At 43.1% G+C, this 19,836-nt stretch overlaps 1 protein-coding gene across 1 annotated transcript in view; it reads right to left on the reverse strand.

Annotated features, from left to right (window-relative positions):
- HOMER2 (homer scaffold protein 2) overlaps positions 1-19,836 on the reverse strand; it is a 55,774-nt gene that overhangs the window by 1,299 nt on the left and 34,639 nt on the right. The window contains exons 3-7 of the mRNA XM_082061273.1: positions 16,126-16,257; positions 9,401-9,493; positions 7,951-8,090; positions 5,470-5,626; positions 2,527-2,637 (exon numbers count right to left, since the gene is read on the reverse strand). Of these exons, the coding sequence (XP_081917399.1) occupies positions 2,527-2,637; positions 5,470-5,626; positions 7,951-8,090; positions 9,401-9,493; positions 16,126-16,257 (633 nt within the window). The remainder of the gene's footprint in view (positions 1-2,526; positions 2,638-5,469; positions 5,627-7,950; positions 8,091-9,400; positions 9,494-16,125; positions 16,258-19,836) is intronic.

The following is a 19,836-nucleotide window of genomic DNA, read 5'->3' on the forward strand; positions in this document are numbered from 1 at the left end:
CATTCCAAAATACATGCTAACTTTCTACTAGAATTTTTGCACTATATATTTGACTTTGTATTTCTAAACCAGACAGTGTATTCCAATCCCTAGCATGAACGCCATTAATTATATTAATGAAACCTTAACCTAAAACACATACTCAGGCAAAAGATATATTCAATCAAAGAGAAATCTGAAGGGTTGCAATGCTACAAGCAATTTATAGATGGTAGCAAAGAGCACATTAGACATGAATTTTCAATGATATATGGCAGCAAAAAAGGCCAATGGCACTGTGAGCTGAATATATATATTCATCATTAGAGATCACAGCTGTAACGAGCTGTCCTCCACTGTACAGTGGTATCTGTACAGTGGTATATCCCCTGAGCTCTCCTGACATGGAACAGCAAATCCAGTCCTATCCAAAATGCAGATTTCTTGGCTACGGAAGGTGATTTCTTCCCTAATAGGTGAACGCAGAGCACAACACGAATGTAACAGAATCTGTAAGTTAAGCTCTTACTATATATAGTATAATACAGTGTATATATATTTATACACATATTATATATATCACAGTATCACAGTATGTTTGGGATTGGAAGGGACCTCAAAAGATCATCCAGCCCAATCCCCCCATGGAGCAGGAACACCCAGATGAGGTTACACAGGAAGGTGTCCAGGCGGGTTGGAATGTCTGCACAGAAGGAGACTCCACAACCCCCTGGGCAGCCTGGGCCAGGCTCTGCCACCCTCACTGGGAAGAAGTTTTTTCTCAAATTTAAGTGGAACCTCTTGTGTTCCAGCTTGATCCCATTACCCCTTGTCCTATCATTGTTTGCCACCAAGAAGAGCCTGGCTCCATCCTCGTGGCACTCACCCTTTATATATTTATAAGCATTAATAAGGTCACCCCTCAGTCTCCTCTTGTCCAAACTAAAGAGCCCCAGCTCCCTCAGCCTTTCCTCACACGGGAGATGCTCCACTCCCTTCAGCATCTTGGTGGCTGCGCTGGACTCTCTCCAGCAGTTCCCTGTCCTGCTGGAACTGAGGGGCCCAGAACTGGACACAATATTCCAGGTGTGGTCTCCCCAGGGCAGAGCAGAGGGGCAGGAGAACCTCTCTGACCTACTGACCACCCCCTTCTAACCCACCCCAGGTACCATTGGCTTCCTGGCCACAAGGGCCCAGTGCTGGCTCATGGTCACCCTGCTGTCCCCAGGACCCCCAGGTCCCTTTCCCCTACACTGTTATCTAATATGTAATTTCCCAACCTATACTGGAACCTGGACATACGGCACATACAAAAATATAAATATTTCACTATTTCTGTCTTGACTCCCATGTCTTTAAACTTCTCTCTCCCTCATCTCACATCTGTGAGCAGACTTCATGCCGGTTTGAATTGCAAACCACGGAAGGTTACTTCTGGGTGACTTAGACCTAATCACGAACCTGCTAATGTAAGTGCGCAGTTTGAAATCAAGTTAGTATCTTGTCGGTGTAAATGGAAGATAGGCATGTGATATTCACAAGTCAATCAATTTTCTGGTTCATTTAGTACCATAAAAATGTGAATCTTGAGGGAAACACTGGCGGAGAATATGGGTTCTTATACATGCTATTATCACAGAGAGGTTGGGAAGAAAGCATGACATTCTCCTTTGAAATATGGGGCTGAAAAACATATTATATTTATAACAGTGCATCAAAATCCATCTCCCTAAACTATTTCCTTGTGCCATCCTAAATCCCCTTAACAGCACTGCTTTTAAGAGCACCAGCAGAGATGCTGTAATGGCACATGGCAAACTTCACTGCACTTGCTGACAGCTTTTTCTCTTCAGCCAGCACAGAGCATTTGATCACTGTAATGAAGGGAAAAACCAAGGATCCCATTACTTTCCCCACTGTTCAGGGGCTCCAAGCCATCAACATCATTCTCCTTAGAAAAATGACCACCCTGTGTGTCAAAAATGACAAACTAGGGTACTGTGAATGAATCTGAATTTCTCACTCCTGGCGCTAGTCTTGACATCAGAGGGAGACTGTAAAACGGCAAAGCTGAATCCTATGAGCCACTTGGATAAAGAGACAGGACTTAGTACACAAATGCAATTTACCACGTAAATACCGTGTTTTAATGATGGTCCTGATGTCTGTGGGAATTCAGGACATGGACACTGGCAGCCAAAACTCTGTTCTCAGCATTAGGTCTGGCTTTGGGCAACTTGTTTCACTGCTCCAGCTCTTCTATTAGCAGTAAAGTGTTGTATACATAAAAGCACCATGTTTGTTAACCACTGACAAACTAAAGCGTGCTGCCATAGCGCATAACACACCACGAAACTGAGACTGAGGAACTCTATCAAACTACCGCTAAAGACCTGCACATGGAAAATCTAGAAATGGGTGACACCCTGAGACATGGGGCTGCTTCTGGTTGTAGGTGAGCCAGTCCATAAATCTACACCCCAAGCGAGAAGCAGCCAGAGCCATTCCAGCTCTACAGAACGTCACCTCTGCGCTCAGGGCACTTACCAGCTCCTTGTCCTGAAGCTCTGTTTCCAGTTCCTGGAGACGTCTACTCAGCTGTGCATTTCTTTCCTTCTCTTTGTTTATTTCATTGCACTGTTCCTCCAGTTCTTCAATCTTTAAGAAACGCCAGATATTAGATTAAATTTTTCAGATTTCTGGAAATGTGGGGCAGACCATGGCTGATGTAAAGGGGCAATCGCTCCCCTGGGCAGAGGGAAGCACCGACAAGTTTAATTTGTCAAGGATCTGTTTCCTAGATCACAGCACTTGATTCACCGCAACCAAATCATCACTTCTTTCCCTAAAAAGAGCTAATTTACACATTCACTAGGAAGCCCCAGGACTATGTTTATTCTCTCTTGCACAGTATCTCATATAATTACTCTAGAATGCACAAAACACTGAGCTGCTAAAATAAGTGGGGCTGGGGATAAAATCTGCAATTCGCTCCTATGAAACCAACACAAGACTGTAAGGGATGGGTTTTCTTAACGTGCCAAGGAGAAGAAATCTCTCCAGCGTTCCCAGCTTTGCCTCCTCAGGGGGTGCTTATTATTCTAGCTGGAGTACGAGGGACACGAGATCAAAACTTTGGGGCAAGAAGCAGTTGGGAGCAACGTGCACCGGTTTGTTCTCTCGCCCCGGGAGCTGCTTTGCTGTCTCCACACCTCCCTTGCCAGCCCTGGCCTCAGCTCCCCACAGGCCAGCGGGCCAGCTCATTAAAATATGTATTTTAATTCTCAGCTTCGTATTGCTTTGGGATTATAGCTTCTCTCATTTGAAGGCAGAGCAATATGCAAAAAATCCTGACCCAGTTAATAAAGAAGGAACTTCCCAGGGTGCTGCAGTGGTGCAGCGTGAGCGCCGATCAAGGAACCTACTTGGGGAAAAGCTCAGAACAACCTCTCTGTGTAGACAAAGACAGTGCATTACACAGACAGCATTGCTGCACAGCCTGGCTGCTCACCAGTACGACAACTTTGCAGCTGTAGCAAGGCAGTGTCTTGATGATCTCTTCATATCATATATATATATATACTGAATATAGCATGTTTCATCAGTTAATGTTAATAAGAACTTTTCTCTGCAACAGTACAGAAAAGTAAAAAGGACGCTGTAAATCACGCTGTTTTCTTATTCTGTTCCAGTCTCTCACTTTCCCCTGTCCAAAAGAGATTGGATGTAGGAACCCGGATCACGTAACAACTAATATTGATGTGTTAACTTAGCATCAGTTAAAATAGCTCTGGTTTGATCTACCTGAACTATCACTGTGCACACCTAAAATACAGGCAAATAGAGTATCTGCCCTGGGAAAAGGTTGCTCCACACAGAATTTCAGTGCCGACAGACAACCCAGGTCACCTCCAGCACTGAAATACTATTTGCAGCCTGCTGACATACAAAAAGATACGGAATTCCTTCTCCTCTTTGAAAGCAAACCCTAAACAACAACAACAACAACAAAATCTTCACCAGACTGTTACAATCCGATCTCTATACCAAACGTCTCAGTGATCCATCTAAGCCAGCAGGGAAAGGGTCCAGCTTTTCCAAAGACGTTTAAGATGAACGGAGTGCCCTGTGAGTGGCACTCATGGGAACCAACCTTCCCTGTCCTCAGCTTGGTGCCAACACTGTATGGGGCTGTTACAGATATTAATAGCACTGTGGTATTTGAGGGACAGTACCAATGACTAGGCTAAACTGAGCCTTTAAAAAGTTAAACTTCTCAATTGTTCTCTGCTGTAGCCGCTGCTCACCCTCAGTATTACACCACTGAGAAACCTGTGTAATGGTGGGGAAACGGTTTTTGACGAAGCCTCTTTGTAGGTTTCTGGACGAGATGCGCCCAGTGTTAGTGCTGGAGGATCCAGCTCACAGCCTGCAGCGCTGATGATGTAACTCGTGTCCTCATTCCCCGCCTGCCGTCGGGATTTACTTCTAGTACTGAGTGGTTCCCAGCTTGGTTTTCTGTGGGTAACCCGGCCATAACCTTGCCTTCTGCTCATTCATCCTCTGGCAGTATTTAAGTGAGCTTTGAAAGGGATACGCAATAGCACTCCCACTTTAAAAATCTTTCTGTTTTACCATCCCAGGTAGCAACCCCTGCCGACACCAAGTCTCTCAAATCAAGGGGCAGGGAGCTTCACGTGATGTGGCAGCACCAGTCCTCCCACTGATCCCAGCCCTTTGAACTTCCCTGCCCGCTGGGTACAGAGAGAACCAGCTGCCTTATGTTATAGGAAAATAGGAAATTAGGATTTTAGGCCTATATCAGTGTTATAAGCTGTGCTGCTAAGGCTGAAAGTCTCAGCTTGTTCCCTGTATAGCCCTTACCCAGAACCACGAGCGTGGTTACCTTATGCTTGCTTTGTACCTTTAGTTAAGACATTGATAAATGCTATTCTTAGGTTTGCCGATTTCCGTGCTAGACTGATGAACTATGGATAACAAATGAGACAGGTAGAACTTCAAAGCTAGCCCTGCGACCCGAGGACCTTTCGTTTGGTACTTGCAGTAATGGATCAAGAAAGAAGAAGTGAAACCTGCAGACCACTGGACAGTGACATCGTGAATACGTAGAAAATTCCACTGGATAGTGATAAATTTTGCTTAGTTGCATAATACCTGCTAGAACCCTATATAATGACTAGCTGTATTACTGTATGATTGTCACTCTCTGAGGAGGTGACCCAACGCTGCTGTTCCTGCGAATCTTCTACAATAAATACTGCTCAGAGTAACCTACGAGAGTTCAAGTCTCTGTCCGGTGACTCCGACTACTTTTTTCACTTAACCCTCCCATCCACTTCCCTTTCGAAGACAAAATCCACCTCCTAAAACACACACACAGATAAAGCAGCAGAAATGCAAGAGAAAGAGCAACGGCAGGAGCAGGCAGCTGGCAGAGCCGGCTCTCCTGTGGGCACGCTCTTGCGCTACCTTGCTCCTGAGCTGGTCGTTCTCCTCCTTGCAGGCAGAGAACTGCTTCTTCCAGTGCTCGATGCTGGCTGCGGACTCCTGCAGCGCCGTGGTCAGCCTGGCGTTGCTCTCCCGCAGCGTCTGCAGCTCCGTCTCCCACTTCTTCACGTTGGACGAACTGAGAAAAACCAGGGTGCCATTAGCTGCCTTCACCTTATCATCCTGTCCGTCATTAATCTTTACCTGACTGCAGACTCATCCACCCATGGTGCGTGTTTACCAATGAGTTGTTGTTTTAACATCAGATGTAGGTACTCGCCCCTGGCCATTGCCTGCCTAAGGAGAACAAAAGCTACAATTTGACCAAAAAAAGGATCTATCAACTCCAGCAACTGGTGCTCTGGAGCAGAAGTGCTGCTGTCCAAGCAGGCTGTAGGGTCAAGCTGACAGCTGGGATCAACCCTATTTGCAAGGAGGGGTTTTCTCCATGGCTGATTCCAATGGGATGAAGTTCAATAAGGCCAAGTGCCGGGTGCTGCACTTTGGCCACAACACCCCCTGCAGCGCTCCAGGCTGGCACAGAGTGGCTGGAGAGCAGTCAGACAGAAAGGGACCTGGGGGTACTAATTGACAGGAAGCTCAACATGAGCCACCAGTGTGCCCAGGTGGCCAAGAAGGCCAATGGGATCCTGTCCTGTATCAAAAATAGCGTGGTGAGCAGGACAAGGGCAGTGATCCTTCCCCTGTGCTCTGCATTGGGGAGGCCACACCTGGAGTGTTGTGTTCAGTTCTGGGCCCCTCAGTTCAGGAAAGACATTGAAATGCTGGAGCGGGTCCAGAGAAGAGCAACACGACTGGGGAAGGGACTTGAACATAAGACCTATGGGGAGAGGCTGAGGGAGCTGGGCTTGTTTAGTCTGGAGAAGAGGAGGCTCAGAGCTGAGCTCAGCACTCTCTAGAACTACCTGAAGGGCAGTTCCAGCCAGGTGGGGATTGGGCTCTTCTCCCAGGCATCAGCAATAGGACAAGGGGGCATGGGCTTCAACTCTGCCAGGGGAAATTTAGGCTGGATGTTAGAAAGAAATTCTTTACAGAGAGAATGGTCAGGCATTGGAATGGCTGCCCAGGGAGGTGCTGGACTCGCCGTCCCTGGAGGTTTTTAAACTGAGATTGGACATGGCACTCAGTGCCATGATCTAGTCAATGGACTGGAGTTGGACCAAGGGTTGGACTCACTGATCTCTGAGGTATTTTCCAACCCAGTCGATTCTGTGATTCTGTGATTCTGTGAATGCACGGTCCGTGCTGCCTCCAGCGCAGCTGTGCCTGGCTGAGCACCCGCTGCAGGGCAGGATTGGGGACGTGCTGCCCGTGTAGCTACGAAGCCACTCTGCACATTTGCAGATGGTACAGAAGAGATGTCAGGGGGTTGACGCTACCTGTATTTTGATTTTTTTTTTTAATCCTCAGCTTTAAATACAGAAGTGTTACGTAATGCTGAAGAACTACACTACTCATTCCCCAAAGCTTCAAGCTGCAGTGTAGGGCACAAGATTAGAGGGTGAATGGAAGGAAGGCTTTGAAACTCCCTACATGCCACTTGCCTGTGGAGGGGTCTTCAGCAGGAGGAACGAGCAAACATTATGATTTAAAATAGGTTACACTATCGAAATGTCAATAAAGAGAGATGATGTCCTGCAAATATAATACACACAACCTCAGAACTGCTCACTGGGCAATGCTGCTTATGGTGCTGCTGCCTTATTTTTTAAATAGCTATTTAAGAGTAGCTTGATCCTGTTAGATTTTCTTCCCATTCACAGATACATTCACATGCAAGAGGCAGACAAGGCAAGATCCCAGTAGAGAATTATTCTATTTTAATGTCATAACTTTGCATATTCCAACGCCTGGATTTCCACTGCAGCTGCAAATTACTCTTCTCAGCATTTTCAAATAATCTATCAAAGCAAACAGCGAAAAATCTGACTTTGAGGGGCATAGCCCACAGGTTTAGAAACATCCCCCTAAGACGCCTAAGCGGCTCGATGAAATTATATTTCTCCCTTCAACTTTTTACGGTTGAGTTCATTCCCTTTTATAATTTTAAATATCCATATCTCTTTTCATCAAAGTAAATGTAGCAATCTCAAAGAGGAAGAAGATTGGCTTCACATGTTATCAGTAGCAATTGCTCCCCCATGGCTCTAATGTTATTTCTGTAGCTCTAAAACTTAACAAACGGAAGTGGCTGTAAGAGTTGGCATCAGTGGAGTAAAAAGGATCTTATTTCATCATGAACTAGATTGGGAAAAAGCTAAATGGTAAATATGTCTCAACTGGATACCAGGAGGTACTTGCTAAAATCTGCTCATTCATCCATTCTGCTGCATCATTTTAAATTAATGCAATTACATTTTAATAATTTCTGCTAATACCATTAACCATCAGATAATTACAGCATGCTATTCCAGTGCAATTTAGGTATTAAAAGAACTTCACCTTTGAGCTAGAGCAATTTTTAATTTATCGTTCTCAGACTTGAGATGTGCCTCCGCGGGACCACCGTGTGATGCCTTCTCATCATCTGTCCCATTCACACTAGATGCTCGAGTGGAAGATGGCGTTTCACGTCCAGATTCCTGCAGCACAACACACAAGTGAACACTGGGCATCACCTGCAACACTACAACACCCATTTCTTTGTAGTCTTGCTCCCACACCACCCTGCTGAGACCTAGGCTATGTATGTTCTCCTGGCAGAACTGTGGTAGCAAACACATACCCCTTTACATCTCGACTGCAAAGCTGGTATGTTTAAAAAGAATAAAAAAATATAATTATACACAAAATGGAAGTTAAAAGCATCCAAAATTTTTTTAAAGCGTTTAAACTGTCAAGGCTTGTTTTTTTTTTTTTTGTAAAGGTTGTTCTTTTGTTTAGGATAATGAAACAATAAAATGCAACCAGAAGCACACAACATCCAAACCAAAAGTCAAAAATAGAAGATACCGCTCCTCCAAAGAGAAACCATTAATACACAGCTTGGTGCTGATCACCAACAGAGAGCAAGTAAAGGGAACCAGAAAGGGCACAAAGTCTTTAAAAACTGAATATCCAAAGTCAGGCTCTGAGATCGATATCTGTGGACCCCACAAAGGGGGTTAGTTGCAACACTAAGGAGCATTCGGCAGGTTCTCTCTGCTCATGCATCTGAATTTCTCTTTGATGAAAATTCACCTAACTTTTCTCCAAACATCTGCCCATGCCAAAACACCTGCTCAACAGGGTTTATTCTTACCCAGTGCAATGTGTATGAAATTACAATCATATAGAGAGAGAGTGGGACAACATTTAATATCCTCAGTCTGTAAGAAACCCCGATCTCCCTGGACACAGGGGCTGTATTGAGATGTGATGTCTAGAAAAGCGTATCGTACAAATACACACCATGAGCTGCTTCCACCCACCCACGGAAGCTCTGCCTCTGTTCCCTGAGTCACACCAAGGCAACAAAACACTCTGGCCACAAAGTCAGTGTCTCCATCGGCGAAGTGAACCACAAAATTAGATTAGCCGGCTGACAAAAAGCAGCATCATCTCGATGAATCTCATTTACTGTCTGCTGAAGCACCACACTGGCTTACCTTCCAGTGACCCAAAGCATGTGTAACGGTACAAATCAAAGGATATAGAGCTTTCCCTGTTATTAAAAAAGTTATAACAGCTCAAGAACTGCTGAAAAAAATTAGATGGAAATGAAGGTAAAGAGCATGGATGGATGAAAAATGTTCCTCCGACAACGTTAATGTCCAGCAGCTGACAATTACCTTCGACAATCTTCATTTTATATACTTTAAGCTTGCTGCCAGAAGCTGGTATGGTCCATTAAAGATTTAACTTTAAATTATTTATCCTGTATGCACACAGGTATTAAAGCTAAATTACAAACCTGGGAATGATTGCTTGAGGTCTCAATTTTCTCTTGAGATCTGTCTCTTGCTAGTTTGGCAGCTTCTTTTACTTCTTGGAATTTCTCTGCAAACTGGAAAAAGCATGAAAAATATTTATTTGTTATTTATCATCTATTAAACTGTTCAGATTACTATATTTCTATGGTTCATAGATCTCCAAAAGTGAACAACTAGTGTTGATAATTTAAATTTTTTGGCAAGAAAAACCATTTTAATTCTTTGGCAGGAAGGTTCTTTCAAAAGGAATGGGGGTGTTTCTAAAAGAGGGACATCTCTGTAGCTCTGGCTGATCATAGTAAAAATCTATGGAGAAAAAGAAGAGCTATTAGTGTCTTCTGGTTTGAATTGGTTTTGTTTATTTCCTTCCCCTCCTGTTTCATTCGATGTTGACAATCTATAAAGTTGAAAGTATAAAAGACATATGTTTGGATAAAAATGTTATCAATGTCTTCTGCTCCTAAGAGCAAGTCAAGTGAATTAATGAATGCAAATGAGCTCCTGAAACATCTGCAGGATGCGAGCGAGGGATCATCGAGACATAGAAAGAGGAGAAAAAGGTAGATCTGAATGTACGATGGGGCCCTATGAAATCACAGCTTTTCTCGTCTCATTTTCTTATTACTGGCAAAAATAAAGGCAGAGGACTTCAAAGAAAGGCTTGAATGCTTCATATAAGAGGATTCTATCAAACTGGGGGAGGCAGGGAAAAAATAAAGGTGGAAAGTAATGATCCCAAGTTCTGCAAGTTGCTGTAAGACATTTGCTCCAAAGTCATTCTGGCACTCTTGAAATACAAGTACTATCAGAGCCAGTCAGCGTTGCCGGCCTTTCAGCACCTTAAACCGTGTTTAAAGTTTTAAAAGGAGGATTGTAAAGATGGAAGGAAAGGCATACTTCATAATTTATTTTTTAATTAAGATCTATCCAGTATAAGAACGGGTAACTTTGCATTTCTGCTAAAGCAGCTGGTCTTGCTTGCCTGCGCTTTGAGAAAGTTGAGGTACTAGAAAGACATATTAGAAGCAAAAATATAAATAGAGGCGGTTTATTGCATGGTATGTACAAAAAAAAAAGGACTGCCATCATTTCCTTGGATAGTTCAGAACACTTACGACAAAAATTGTAAATAAAAGCATGAAAAAGTGATTATATGTTATAAGCAAGGAATGGGCAGAATCATTATCTACTTACTAATCTTATCTTGTTTCTTTTAGTTTTACAGCAGGTATTTAGCATGTTCTCTTTCAGTAAAATGCTGGGACTATAAAGACTGATAAAACAAATCTTCTCTAACTGGTCTAAAAGAAACCTGGGTTTATATGTGGAGGCACCTGTGTTTTGTATTACGCACACAAATGGACATTTCCAAGGAACACACACACATCATTCATAAATCCCATGGACACGCACATCCTCAAACCCAAATGAAATTTCGGGTGTAGATGACGGTCTGTGATGATGCTTATGAATGAAGATGGAGCTCTCGAATCCAGCTGTTTTCTATACAACAGCTGAAATTGCATATGCAAGTATGTGCTCTCGGATGGCAGCAGTTGCTATCAGTCATTACATGCACAAATGACCTGATTACCTTTGTAGCACTATAGAGATCATTAGGAACCACTAAATTATATTTCGCCTTAAATGATTTAACTCCAACTTTACACAAGACGTATCTCCTCCTCAAAACAGCTACAATGAACAGATTATTACTAAAATATTGTATCAACAGTCAGTTCTACACTTGGTTTTCTTGCAAATAGTAAAGCGGTCGTTTGAGTCTCTTTTACAATAAATCTTTATGAGCAAGTATGAAATATTTATGAGGGTTCTTCATGGACTATTTGAAATATGAAAAGACAAAAAAAATTGGAAGTGATCTATCAAATTTTATTTCATAAAGCACACAGGAGACTGCTGTGGAAAATGATGTGAAATGAGAAGAAAAGGACACTATTCCACATTTCCATAATAAAAAACGTATATGACTGAGCAAAGCTAATCTTCAATATAAAACTAATAACGATCTCATTGCACAATAAGGTTCAGTCATGTCTCTAGTTTAGCGACACATGTATTTAATGATTCAGAAACAAGTACCAATGACTCAGTTTTTCGCCATCTTAGTGAGAGATCTTCGGCTTTAAGAGTCAAAATATTACCCTTCCTTTTCATCGTTGCTATGAACTCAAAGATGTCTGTAACAGAAGCGGTGCTGAAAGGCTGCCTCTGCTTTTTGTTTACCCCATACACTTGGAAATAGCCAGTCCATAAAGCGTTCTGCGGCTGCTGCTTTTTTTATTCTTAGCTAATTAATACCTGCTAGATTTTACTAACGGGCTATTTTTGAAAGCTACAGAGGATCACTTGGCTTGTTATGAAATTAAAGCCTTTCGCCTGATTAGTCTTCTGAGTGCAGCGAGATAGCGGTGACAGCCCAAACTTGCACAGCATCACCAATGCTAATGGCTACAGCAGCGGCGCTGCCGGAGGTACCGAGATGCCGAGTGACAGCACGGCCACAGTGTCTGATCCCTGGCAGAAATTACAGAGATGCCTCCTCTCCAGTCACTGATTTCTTCTGTCCCGAATAACTGACACTACAAAATCATGTGTGACCAAGACCTAAGTTGACTTGGAGCTCTCAAACCTTTGCAATGACAGGGAGTGGTTTTAAAACATGAAATTCCTAGTTAAAAAGTAAAACAATCTTCTACTTAGTAAATGAAAACTTGGTAAATGTGTCTTGAGGGGCAACGCATGTATAAATATCTAAAACGAACACAAAGAAGTCATCATGCTCCTTCTCCATCCATCTTGGCTCCCTTCATCTTCTCTTTCCTCCTCTCTTGTCCTGACAAAGTGTCACAAAATCAGCAAAAAAAGACTGGAGAAAGAGAAACGCCAACTAAACACCACTCCAACAGCCCATCGTGGATTATACAACGTGTCTTCCTGAGCCGCAGGAAGCTGTGAGACCAAGCTGCAGTATGGAGAAGATTTGTTGCTACCAACACTTGTGAAGCCTTTTCGTCTGCAGGCCAGGAGCCCTGTTTGATTATGGGTCTGGGCCAGTGAAATTTAATGGGGACTCAAGGATGTTACTTGGCATTGCACAAATTACTTAAAAGCTGTTCAAATCTGCAGCCAGTTGCCACCCTGAGAAATATATATATATATTTAAATAGACCTTCTTAACATTTGATATATTAAAAAGCATTATGCTCTATGCGTAAATTTTAAACTCCTGATCTGGCACAGTATTTTACATCTCCTACTGACAAATGGTGCCAGCGTCAGATGAAACAGCTGCTCCCAGCCAACACGGCCCCATCGATACCTCCTCGCCCTCCCGGTTTGCAGAGGGCTGGGTGATGCGGTGGTCCTGCCGTGCCCTGACCCACAACGCACCTGTGGTTTTGCCACCGTGGTTTCTCTGGATGAGCCCTCAGCACCAGGCGGATCGGCAGCAAACAAGGCTATTTACTGCAGAAAGCAGCCGGTAATCTGCCCCAGCAGCAAAGCTGGTCGGATGGGGGGCTGTGCTGGGGCCAGCGGCAGGTTCTGCTCCCAGATTTCTTCCCTACAACACAGTGCCAGGCAGACACCGCACATACGGTGCCCATGCATGCACAGAAATCAAGGTCCGGCTCCCCAGATGCTGGATGCAGTTGCTTTATGATGTGCAAGGTTTGAGTTTACCAGGTTTCTCCTCGTATAAGTTTGTCCCTATGCCCTTGACTACCTGCAGCTCCTCAGGTACCACATCTATGTGGAAGCAGCTTGAATGACAGCACAGGTTGTATTTAACTGCTTCATGTGCAAAACACATCGCTCCCTTTACAGCACCAGCCGGGCCTTTTCATCCCACCCAAACACACGATTAATTCTCTTTTGATTCCCGTTTTGATTTGATTGTAGCAAAGTTTGAATAATGCCTTGAGACATTTTGGTGGCACAGGGTGGGAAGGGGGAAAGGAGGGTCAGCAAGTCTTGCAAGAGGGGAAAAGGACCCTGAGTAGGACATTAACTTTAAGCCCTGGGATTCTCCCAATCAATGTGAATGGTAATTAGGTTACTAGGTCAGCGAATGCAGTTTTCATTCACGGCTCATGTTTAATTTGAACTGCTTTTCCCTATAGGTATGGATTGATGCTTAAGTATCTCAAGAGAAGCAAGGCATTAGAAAGAGGCAATATCTTTTATTAGGCCAACCAATATACTTCAGAATGCAGACATTTTTAGGCATGCTAACCTCTTCTTATGTCTCATTATTATTCATTGCTTTCAGTAGATATGTTTCAGATTTATTAATTAGTTATTTATTTAGAGCCAGGGCTATTGATCTCTGGTTTAGACAAGTTTTACCGTGTCTTTCCAGCTCCTGACTAAAAGCTTCAATTATTTCCACTAAAAGTGGCAAGCTTTAATTTATATCATTTATAATAGTATAATGATATCAACATAAAATGAAACTTGATTTTACTATTCCCAATACATTTATATATCTGTAATTTCTCCACCATCTCTGATCTTTCGTACTAATGGTTCAATAATTAAACTGAGAAGCATGGATGATAAGGGATATCTTTGTCCCATTACTTTCCATGGTGCTATTAAACCAGGTTTTCTAACATTTTTTAGCTAGATGACTTTCAGATTTATTTTAATAGATCATCTCAAGACATTTTCAGAAGTGCTCGCCTTAAGCCCTCCTTCAATATTCTGACTGGAAAGAGACTTTCTGCTGATTTGGAAAGCTTTTCCTGCAAGTAAAAGGCCGTGTTATTGCCAATGGGCTCTTGAGCAGACACAAACAGATGTGCAAACTGATCTGGAGAGAAACACAGCTGTGCCAAGAGCCCTGTGCCCACACTACATGTTTTTAAGATTGGGTCTAGTCTGGGCACATGAGCTGCTTTCTGATACCAGCAGTATATTTATTCTAAGTGTGTGTTTGGACAGTTTTGGAGAATATGGTAATATCTCTCTGATTAGGGTGCAAGGGCTCCAAACGCACCTCGTGTCCTGGTGCGACTCCGGTTTCCTGAGCATCCTCAGCACCACCTGCTCCACGCAGCGCCCGGTGCACGCGGAACCCCAGCCAGCACCCAGGTGCCATGTGGTCACCTGTCATGTTGCAAAGGTCCGACTTCAGTAACCTGGGATTAAAAATCACTCTCCAAAGGTGCTAATTCTTTCATCTGGTGTCCAAAGGTTTCACTGCATTATGCTTATCTGTTACTCAAAAAAAAGCTATTCCCCTAGGTCCACTTTAATCCTCTCACATTCCCATACTACTCATTTAGCTATTATGAGCACCTCTTTACCTCTTTGGAGAATATGCATAGGTGAAAATGAGCAGTCCTCTACACTTGATTAAGCATCGTAAAACATAATCAGCAGCAGCACCTCATTTTTAAACAGTTTTGCATGTGATTAGTTGGGTGGCCTTAGCATCCCAGAAGAACACATTATTGCCATGGCACCCTTACGGACAACCCAAGTCCAAGAATAACTTAACGTGACAAGTAAAATATGCATTATCTTTAAGAAATAGTTGCAAAATTTGTCTGGAAATTGCAAAAACTCAGCAAGACAGTCTTAGTAAAATAAATTCCTATAACAATTACGTTGATGGAAAGGTCCTCCTTCCATTGCAACGCCTTTGCTATTTTAGCCACTACAAGAAACATCTTGTTCTCCTGATTCTTTTCATATCAAAGCAGTCAAGAGGACAGCAACACGAGAGACCACGTGCCATGCCCAAGGACACAATATTGAGATAACTGACAAAGCCCAGTGCCAAGTAGCCATGCTTCAAGTGTCAGCTAGGTGTTAGATAAGTAGGGCTTTTTACTACATGAACAAACAAACAGCTGCTCGATGAGCACTTGGCAGGACCGCTAACCTAATGACAGAAGGTGTATTTTAAACTACTGGTAATTCATGACAAGAGGCAGCTCTAGACTTGACAATCCTGCTGTTGCAGCCAGTCCCTGGCCCAGGGAAGCGCTGCTCTAATACCAAACCCACGTCTGGGGTGCAGCTCTGCCAGCAAAGCTGGTGTCAGAGCTCCCCAGCCACTTGTCCCCGGTCTCTGGCATGACTCACCGCCTCCCCCTCACGTCTGTGATAAAACCACTTTGGGTCAGGGCTGCAAATCACATCATGGAGCTGAACTGCCAAAAAAAGCAGAATTATTTTAACCCAGATCAGTTTATCAGGCCTTGGAGAGCACAGCCCCACCACCAGCGGTACCTGCAAACCTCGGTTAGCTAACAACAGCAGGGAGCCATCAAAACGCGCCTTTCTGGCATGTCAGCGGTTCCCTTTGCTTTTGGTGCCGCTTTCAGCTGAAATGAGCACAGAGGCCAGGAAGATGCCAAAAACTACCACAGAGTTCAGGTTGTTTATGTAGATATCTGAAAACACAAATGCTTTCAGCCCTTCCAGGTGAGACACTGTGGAGATCACCTTCCTAGTACCATCACCAGCGGTTCGATTGAATTTATAAGTTTGATCATAAAGTTTGCAACACTGCTTCTGCATATAAAGACGCTAGGTGACTACAGGAGATGGGCAACTTGCACAGATGACAAGGACTTGCAGAAGCATGCAGCTCGGAAGAGGATGGATGGATACACACAATTACTCGTGGGTAAGAAACAAGACTTTGCAGAAAGCCAGTGAGCCCCGGTACCTTTGTGAGCTGCTGCTCGGAGGGAAAGCCCAAACCAAACACAGTGTTCGCTCTGCTGTCCGCCCACTGGCCGAACTTCTGCGATGTTTTAGTGAAGGTCATGTTTGGCGTGATTGTGCTGTTTATGATCACCTGTTTAAAAACAGATTAAATAAAAAAAGAGTTAAAAAGTAGAAGCCGCATCGGAAATGCATATCCTAGCAACAGTACCACCCAAAGCAATTAGCAGTCTAAACTGGAAAATTGGTGTATTCAGAAGACTTTTTCCCCAAACAAAACAGTTTCTATCTTATCTTACTTCATGCAGGAACTTTGACGTTTTGTCTTCTTTTTCCAAAGCACTATCACAGCCCTGCAGTCAAACTCCCGCTGCAGGAACACCACTGAACTCAAAGCAGGGGCAGGAGATATAAAATCACCCTGGCAGACATGCAGATGCAAAATCCTCTTTATTCAGCATTACAAAGGCACACGGCTACTCCCACTGCCCCGCCAGGGATGGCCCGAGGCCTCCAAGCAGGGTGTCCACCAGCAAACCTGCCCTCCGAATGGAAGAGCAAAGGGATAATTCTGCATTGCTCCATTTGGCATCCACAAGTAGGGTGTCAGCTTAATAGCGAGTTGAACCTGGGAGGGTGAAGCGCATCGCCAACAACGCACACGCAGTATCAAACGTGGGCGTCAAGAGGAATATTCTGCCACTTTACACAAGTTAACTAATATCTGCTTCACCAGCAGCAATCTTAAAAGCGATAGTGGTTCTTGTAATTAAAGAAATAGCCAACAGGAGGAAGGCTGTTTGGATGAGGTCTCTAAGGAACTTAGTGGAGCAATCATAAAATGTAATCTTGCAAAAAGGAATGAGATATATGTTAGTTTATTATCAAAAATCTTAACTTTATTTTCAAGATACATCATTATATGAGCCTAGAGACTCCTTCTCCTGGAAATTAATTCATGTACAATGTTCTTCCTGCTAACAGAATAGGAGCTTTCTTAAGTAATGCATACCATTATTTCCAATATGCAAATCATGCAGTAATTAAGCCAAATGTGCGGGACAGTTTAATTGACATGATCAGGAAGTATCCTGGCAACACCATTTACTATGGATTCCAAGTAGCTTTTTTTCCCTAAGCTATCGTTTGCATTTAACAAAAAGTCTGAATTAAATTTACCAAAGACCTTTACGCGCCCTGTCCCCTCTCTAATGTCCGACCTCTGTGCTGATGCTTTCATCTTCTTTCATAGCAATTGCTCAGCTTCAGTGGTTCCCTCTCTTCGCACCATCCCTTTCAAACAAACATACAATTTTCTGCCATTTCCTCCCACTGAAAGTTTCACCAAAAGGATAAAACCAGAGTGGCTGGTACCCCTGAAATTGTTTTTTGCATGGGAATAAAGAGGGATGGAAAGGGGGAGAGGTGACTGCAACAGCCAATGTAACATCTGAGTGTGATTCCAGAGATTTAAATTAAAAGAAAATCAAGGAAGGTATGTAGAGTTTTGACAATTCAAAGGGAATATGATGATATGAGGACTGCATGACACAGACAGTCACAAGAACAGGAGAAAAGCCAGGATGCTTTCCAAAAACTTTAAGCAAAGTGCTATATGTATACTTCTTCCTTAAAAATCTCACATCAGGCAGAGGAACTACTTACAAATGTTTAGCTTCTCAAGTTATGGAATTTATTTTAGAAGCTATGAAATACCCAGAAATTTCAAGTGATAAGAAGTATTATTTCAGTCCTACCATGCCTATCAGATTAGACATCTGTGGGGAAAAACTAATAAAATTACCCATTTTACTGAAAGGCAAAAGCTTCATTCACTGCGGACTTTGAGAAGAATAAAATCCTCCTATGCCTCCTACAACAATAACAAATACACATATATAAAAGAGCACAACAAAGTTATCTTTTAGACTACGGTCTAATATTATCAAAGGCATGATAAAAGGCATAATGAAGCCTGAAAATTGTAAACCAAGAAACAACTTATTGAGTGATGAACTGCACTACATTAGCTTAGCACCTTAGAGGTTAGTTTTTTCTATAGCCAGAGCAGAATCCAAGAAAAGGTTGTGGTGAACACACACCTTCAAGAAACTGACAGTTCATCTGTTAAATGTATAATAGGCTGCAATTAGTGAAACTATTTGAAATTTGGCTCTACCTTTTTCTTTTTCCCCCTTAAATCTTCCTGTGTCAGTCAGACACTCCAGAAATGCTGCGTCCTCACAGAGAAGTGAAAACCTAAGCAGAAGCTTAGGAGATTAAATCAGAGCTCATGGCAACTGCTCAGAGGAACTGGATGCTGTGGGTACACTGCCCTTATCCACCTGGTTTTCCTCCTCATCCTCACCCCATCACCTCGTCACGCTCACGGGAAGACGTCGTAACATTAAACTCTTGGAGCATTAGCCTGCACGTTTGCTCCCCGTGTAAATCTGGTCATCAATTCAGAGCACAGACACTACATTGGCCAGGGATCAATCACGTTGGTTGCATTTAGGAGAAATAAAGGGCGTTATGATTTCAAAGAAAGGTCACTTATCAATTCAAATGGGCTCTTACGACGTAACTTTGCATTTGGTCCCCATTTGTATAATACACACAGAGTGCAATTCTGGCTGCATCAGAAAACAGAATAAACTTGTGGACTTTCATCCAGGATAATGGATTCAAAAGACAAACTAGTCTCTAACCAAATGCAGTCAGTCCCTGAAGTGGTTAAAAAGTTCTCCCTAAAGACAAAAGGCAAAGAGGAGCATAATATAATAAGCACCTTACAGAATAATAAACTCATTCATCATACTGACTGAGTCGTCTACATGAGGGACAAAAAATAATCTGCCTTTGCTCTCATCTACATGCAAGAGTATCGGATGGCAAACATTCCTGATACATCCGCATAAACCAAACAAAGGCTCGTACTGATTTCACTTCCTTTGGGAGAAAAACAATCCTGACAGATCTACATTTTTATTTAAAGATGACACAGAACAACGTTTGCACTACAAGGTAGTGCTACATCAACCAGAAATTACTCCCAGACATTTAGAGACAAACCGGGTACACTCATCAGATAAAAGTGAATGCAAATAAGCTGGTATAGAGCAGAACATTCATAGACTGTAACACACCCATCCCACTGCCTTCCCACGCAGAGAAACTGCCAAATAAATCAAACAGGGAGGGGTCACAAGATGACCTGGGCGCCTAGAAGGAAAATAAGTATATTGGCAGCTCATGCTGCTTGTAATATATGAGCACTGCCCATACGTAGAGCTGCTATTTCTTTCAGGGCATGCTTTGAGTATTTAAAGTGTTCTCCTCCTAAACTCCCTGTATCACACCACCATACAAAAGGGGAAAAGCCAAAGTGGCTCCTAAAAATACCTTTTCCCAAGTCACCGGTGCATTAATGCACGGTGAAGGCGTGTGAGCAGACACGGGGCTCTGCTTGGCTCACCACGGCCGCCCTGGTCGCACCAGCCCCCGTGTGCCAGAGGGAAAAGCAGAGACAAGAGCAAGCTCAGGTCCAAGGGACTGAAATAACAGCTATGAAATAGATACCTAATATATTAGCCAATGTATTTTGGAACTGCGTTAAATTCAATCAGAAAAGGACCCCGTATTCTGGGACAAGAGTGCCAGGTAAGGGATTATTTTGGAATTTCCCCTTTAAATTCACATCACCTGTTAC

The sequence above is a fragment of the Streptopelia decaocto genome (genome assembly GCF_964273445.1).
Source record: "Streptopelia decaocto genome assembly, chromosome: 9".
NCBI classification, from domain to species: Eukaryota; Metazoa; Chordata; class Aves; order Columbiformes; family Columbidae; genus Streptopelia; species Streptopelia decaocto.